The 6,895-nt window shown below is 34.7% G+C and overlaps 1 protein-coding gene across 3 annotated transcripts in view; it reads right to left on the bottom strand.

Moving 5' to 3' along the window:
* Nucleotides 1-6,895, bottom strand: part of Kcnt2 (potassium sodium-activated channel subfamily T member 2) — a 405,448-nt gene that overhangs the window by 17,209 nt on the left and 381,344 nt on the right. For all 3 annotated transcript variants that reach the window (XM_008831578.2, XM_008831577.2, XM_029562800.1), the window contains one exon: nucleotides 781-1,081. In XM_008831578.2, coding sequence (XP_008829800.1) covers nucleotides 781-1,081 — 301 coding nt within the window. The remainder of the gene's footprint in view (nucleotides 1-780; nucleotides 1,082-6,895) is intronic.

Genomic DNA, 6,895 nt, shown 5'->3' with positions numbered 1-6,895 from the left:
GGTCAAGTGGCCAAGTTTCTTTTAAAATAAAACTTGGACAATGATGATGACATATTTGAGGTTATCTTTGCATTACTTCATTAACCTGTTTTTATGTAGAATAATAGGTTAACACAGCAAATAGGAAATATTTAGAAAGACTGTACTGTGCTATTTGAAATGTATTTCTATTTCAAAATTAAAGCTTCTAAGGATCCATTTGGGCATCATATAAAAGTAAATACAATTTCTACATTATATTGTATTATATTTATTATATTAATTATATATTATAGTTCCTTTCTGGCTAGAAAAATCAGTTAATTGAAATGCCTCAAATTTATTTTGGGGGGCCCCAAAACTCGATGGGTGTGATGTTTATATCTCATGTGCGTGTGTGTGTTTGTGTGTGTATATGTGTGTGTGTGTGTGTGTGTGTGTGTGTGTGTGTAAGGGGGACTTTAAGACAGATACACTCTGCTATGTGAATGTTAAGCCATAATTTACATGATTTAATTTCTAGACCTCCAAATTGGAAACTGAGTCTACATCAAAAGTTTTGTGATAATTAAAATTGGTGTATTCCTACAATGAGCTCGATATTGTCTAGTGAACCAAATAGATGCCTAAAACTTTAAGCATTTAATTTTTATCATTTAAGTTTTCTACAAGATATGAGCTATGGCCCACACATGCACTGTGAAACAAAACTCCAGTGCTTTACCAAATCAAAGCCAACTTCATAATTACTAACAGCAGGAAGACACAATTCCACATATATAGGAGTTTTTAAGCACGTACCATATCCCACTGTAGAAAGGCCCAGGTGTTTCATTCTATTTTTCACAAGTTCAGCAAGCTCTTGTCTTTCTGACCTCCTGTAGAGGTTCAGTCGCTGCTGAGTTATCTTTTCTGCAGTTTTACCAGAGTGCTTTGGACCTTTTCTGCTCAGTCTTCTGGCCCACTGCATGCTCTTCCTCCGCAGTAAGGGGTGGTCTGACTGGTCACTGGAGGTTGAGTTGCGGTGAATGCTGCGGTGGTGCCCTGGCTCCTTGGCATCTTTGGTGTCTTCCCACTCTTCCACACTGATAGATATTTGAGACTTTAAAGGAAATGGGTATTGATAATTAGATACTTTAGGAATAATGACAGACTAGAACTGAAATAATCAGTTTGCAAGATCTTGGCATAGTTGTATAGCTACTTGAGAGAGTTTCCATAGGAAAAACTTATGATCAGCTAGTTTAATCTTACTTAAACATGTTACAGAAAATACTTCACAGAGCTTTTATGAGAATCAGGTAACACATCTGTATCTTTCTGTTTATATTTTATAAAAAGCCGATTTTTGTGTGACCTTTCTGTAATAAACGATTGCTGGTACACTGATGTTTGACGCATACAGACACCTAAATGTTTTATAACTTCAAATAAAGTCCATTTAATATGCAAAAGTATACAAGTATTTCACATATAATGTAAGTGACTATATGAAAACTGTTTTGCTTTCGAGTGTAAAAGTATCTAAAGATTTTTTTAAATTAATGTCCTTTCTACACACAACATTGGAATATCCTTTATAAAATGTGCACTTCTTTTAATTTTTGTATGCTCCAGGAAAAAGCAAAAAGGTGTTCTTGAGTTATGCATTTATTATTCATAATATAAAACACTTTTCTGACAAAGATATTAAAAGATTTTCATGAAATCTAAGTAAAGCACCCTTTTCCACAAATGCCTTGTGGGATAATGACTCAGTAAAACCCAGCCAGTCTCCACGGGAGAGAAAAGCAAAAAACAAACTCAGAGTCTATTCCAACTTTCTATTTTACCACTTATTTTGATTTTTACAGTAAGAATCACTCCTCTGTTTTAATGTTAGTGCTTTTCATAAGGAAGTCATATGAACCATAACCTTGTCAAAGGAGAAAGTCTTCCTTCATAAAAGCATGCACGTGCAAATGATCAGCTTCCTTCACTGTGTTAAACCTAAGAGCAACATTCATGAACCTGCTCACTGTGATTCCCTCCCATGGCTGAGCACTTAATTGCATTTCAGCTATACACTGCATGTACTGCTGCCTTTCAAAGAAATAGAAATTAGGTTACTAATTTAAGTAAGTTCAGGTGATAGGCCCAATCATTCCTTTAAATGTGAATATAATTTATGGATTCTCAGTCAGTGCCTTACACACAACTCTTAGCAACATGCTAGGAAATTATCACATATAAATTCAACCAAAAACATCAAGAACTCATTTGCGTTTTTATCCTAAAACAGTACTGTATTAGAACTTAAGTTGGAACTATTAAAAAATTTAAAGCCATAGCTTTCAATAATGAAGATCTTCATCAATTTTAGCTTCCTTTATTCACCCCTAGTTAACAATGCACTGAAATCCTCTTCTGTGGAAGTGAAAACAAAAACTTTGGGGAAATATCTATCATAAATAAAGAATATCTATCTTTGGACTGGAGAGATGGCTCAGTGGTTAAAATCATTGATTGCTCTTACAAATGACCTGGGTTGGATTCCCAGTGATCCATATTGTAGCTAGAAACCATCTTTAACTGTGGTGTCAGAGAATCTGACACCCCCTTCTGACCTCTGATGGTAGGTAGTATACACACCTCACACATTTACATACAGGTGGGCAAAACTCTCATATACATAATATGACAATAAAATTTAAAAATAAAAAAGAAACTTTTTGTTCAGTAATGTATATGTGATTTGTAGCAAAAATGAAAATACATGATTTAGACTCATTTTCACAGTTAAATCACAGTTTCAGTTCATTGAAGTGTTCTTCTATCAATCTTTTCAGTCACAGTCCTTCATGAATCATGAGTGTGTAAAACTCATCATCTTTCCAGATCAAACACTCAGGATGGCAAGTTTATATAAGACCACTTATAATCCAAGTCTTGGTAGCATAAGATAATAAATATTTAAGGGGCAGGAGGAAGATTTGATTCTCTTTAGAGCAGGAGTTGAAACACTATTTGTCTTTGTGAATATTTGTCCTTGGTCCTATGTATCAGGCATTCTGTAAAGCATGCATCTAAAACATAAACTAAAGTTTATGTTTACATTATTTAAGCAACATTAAAGATGGTCTTTAGCATTGTTCTTGATTCCCCAATGAATGAAATGACAATATTTTACATATAAAATCATTGTCCTGTAAGTTTATAAATAAGCAAAAGTCTCCTTATAAATATCTCTTTAGCTAGAAGAACGAATGGGAGAATTTGGGGCATTTGTTTTATGAAACTCAAATCAAAATTCATTGAGTGCTGTCTACAACTTTGGATTTTGTTTCCCTTTCTTCCTCCTTTCAGCATCACATAAGAAAACATCAGTGAGCTTTTGAACTGTTACTTTGGAATTTTTCTAGTTCTGTTTCAAGACCAAAAGTATAGCAGGGCATTTTGTGCATACCTTTAATCCCAGCACTAGGGAGGCAGAGGAAGGCATATCTCTGTGAGACTGTTGCCAGCCTGGTCTACATATCGAGTTCCAGGCCAGCTAGGGCTACAGGGAGATGCTGTTTTAAACACACACACACACACACACACACACACACACACTCCTAATGTCTGGCCTCTACATATAAGATGAGAACGTTAATATTCATCTTCTGCGCTTGCATCTTGTAAAAATTCATGTAACGTATTACCATATAAAGAAAACATATATCTACTGTTACTCTGAGTTACAGTAGTAGTAGTAGTAACAATAACATGAACAATAATAATGGATATCTACAGTACCAATAACATTGCTAATGTTCATCACTTACTCTACTCCATGGATATTTGATGTATATGGGTTAAAAAGAGGGAAATTTGTAAATTTAATTTCCTAGCTTCATTTCTTCTGATGTTTGGAAATGTTTTGCTCTGATGCCCCCTCACCATACAGTACAGGGCAGGCTATCTAATGGTGGCTTTGCGTTAAGACCTTTCCCTGAGCTGGACGTGAGAATGATAGCATGCTTCTAAGCAAACGTTCTGGGACCACACTGGACACGGTTTAAGTTATTGTTTGTCCATTTAACAGCTTCTACTCTTGGTATGTGATCAAAATCTGAGATTATCTCCATTTTCCTCTCTGAAAGAAAAGTCCTTATATTATTGCAGTATTGCTTTGTTCATCAAATTTTTCTTAGGAAATCAGAGATAATCGAAGATGACGAAATCTAGAAAATGTTCAGAAACTACTAAGCAAAGTGATGGATTGCAACCTTGCATAAGAGAACATCAAAAAGTCAAAAAGAAAAATAAACTTTGATGAGAAGAATGCAAAGGTGAAAAACAGGCATTAAAAGGAAAGCAAAGGGCTGTTTACTTTATTAAAATATAGTGAATCTGAAGAATAAAAAAATTTACAATGAAAACATGTTTATTTTGTATAATATTTCTACAAATGATTCTGTACCACTTCTATGACTAAGAGATATATCCTTTAGCATCAGATGGTGATTATCTAAACTCACAACTGGCCAATGTACAGAAAATAGGAGACTACAGAGTGATTAGCCCTGCACTGGACACCTATGTCAAACTTCTACCACTCAAGGCTCAGGGATCGCTGGAGAAGAAGGGACAGAAAGACTGTAAGAGCCAGAGGTTGTCTAATACAAAGAAACAGTTTTCCAAACAGCTTGGAAGTTACTCACGTGAACTTGGCAGTGGTAACAGCATGTGCAAGTACCATGCAAGCTCCGTGTGACAAAAACCCAGAATAGATGTGGGCAAGTAGGCAAGAAACACCAACCCGACTTGAGGAACTATTGGCAACACATGGCTGCTGGGAAGGGATTAGTCAGTCTCTTTTAAAGCTGTGACTCTTCATAGGTTAGCTGACCAAGCTCCTGTGGATGGATCCACATTGAAGGACATTTGGGGACACAAACTTGTAATATATATATATGGAGAATATCAGAAGACAGGAGATACATCATTGTCAGTACCACGAATGGACGTGTTCCAGGGAAAATGTAGTTTAGACTTTAGATCACTTACTGTCACTGATGAGCTGAGAAAGGCTGGTCAAATATTGTGGTGGAGATAGATGATAGATAGAGATAGGAGATAGATAGATAGATAGATAGATAGATAGATAGATAGACTATATATAGTATATATATAACATTAGTAATTAGATGGGGGATAGTAAGGCAAGTGCAAATATGGAAGGAGATGTTAAAACAATTAAAATATATTGTATGTGATTCACTAAAATTTAGTTTTATTTTATATGTATGAGTGTTATGCTTGCATGCATGTAAGTGCACCCATGTTTTGCAGTGCCCATGAATGACAGATGATGGCATGGGATCCCCTGGAATTGGAGTTACAGATAGTTGCTAGCTGTCATGTGGGTACTGGGATTCAAACCAGGGTCTTCTCAAGAGCAGCCAGTGCTATTAAGTGCTGAGCCATCTCTCTACCTCCTATATACACATATTTTTAAAAAATTAAAAATTAAAGAAATGAAATTAGAATCATGGAAATATGGAGAACTACAGATTAATTCAGAAACAAAGAATTATTTCTTTTCTTGTAAAGGAATTGATTAATACTGCCAAATCTCTTTAACAGGAGGTTTTCTTTTCTTTTCCTGATATTCATGTCATTAATAAAGTCAAGTCTTAAAGAAGTTTTGAGGCAAATTAGAGTTAAGGAAAGGTCACTGGTTTAAGACTACTATATTGCCTGTAGAAAGATCTTTAAAGAAAAGGTCATGCACTTTCCATTCACACCATGAATCACTAGTGACCCTAAGAATTGAATTTTCTAAATAACAAATATTAATATATGAGGATTAAGCTTCATAAAATATTCATAACGTTTTGTGTTGTAGTCTTTAGAAATATATTTTAAATAGTTAACGAAAATTTCTGAGTTATATATACATTGTGTTTCTGCATCATGTTATTCTACCTATCACTATTTTTTAAGATGTTTTTCTGATGAAATTAGGTCATTTCCGTCTTTCTCTGGGTATTATAGAAATATTTTATTTTTTTCTCTTTCTCTTTTTCTCTTTAAGAATCCAGTGTTTTTCAGGAATATTATCAGCATGAGAATTATTATTACTGTGCATGTTACAAATATTTTATGTAAAGACATTTCTTCACCCATAATAGCATTCTGTATCACCTGTCCTGTCCCAAGTGGACAGGACAGTATTGATTAGTCTGTCCCAAATCAGGAATGTTTTTATTGTCAGCTTCTGGTTGCAAACAAACAAACAAAACATATATGTGGATCTGAAAACGATTTCTTGCATAGAGTTTAGCTAGGTGGGTGACATAACGAGTGTATGTTGATATACATATATATATGTGTGTGTGTATATATATATACATATACATATATATATATATATATATGAGGATACACAGATACATTAAGACATGATAGCTATAAATATTTATATTAAATATTTGTATTTTATGTGATGAAGCTACCTAAAATAGTAGCATTGATCCAAACCAGTGCTTACAGATTAGCACTCCTTTTGAAGACCTCTGTGACTTAGATAAATTTTATGATTTTCCAATCAGGTTCAATTTTGCCATACTAGTACCCAGGGTCAATGAGTAAAGGCTTAATTTACTTCCTGTGTCAGGACAAAGTGAAAGAATGATCTTCATGCATTTTAAGATGCTAAGTGGATAAGAATTCATAACTATATGTGGTAGTTTGAAAGAAACTATCCCTAATAGGCCGCAAGTACTTGAATACTTGGGCCCAGTTGGTGGTTCTATATGCAAAGGCTTAAAGAGATCAGTCCTGCTGAAGGAAATGTTTCTTGGGGTGGGCTTATGAGAGTTCTTAACCTGTCTCCTGCCATGATGGAATCTCATCCCTCTGTAAACTAAAACCCAATGAACTCCTCCTT

This window comes from Nannospalax galili, unplaced genomic scaffold (assembly GCF_000622305.1).
Source record: "Nannospalax galili isolate Female #2095 unplaced genomic scaffold, S.galili_v1.0 scaffold955, whole genome shotgun sequence".
In the NCBI taxonomy this organism is placed as follows: domain Eukaryota; kingdom Metazoa; phylum Chordata; class Mammalia; order Rodentia; family Spalacidae; genus Nannospalax; species Nannospalax galili.
The sequence above is the reverse complement of the archived record's forward strand: the minus strand, read 5'-3'. Positions and strand labels throughout refer to the sequence as shown.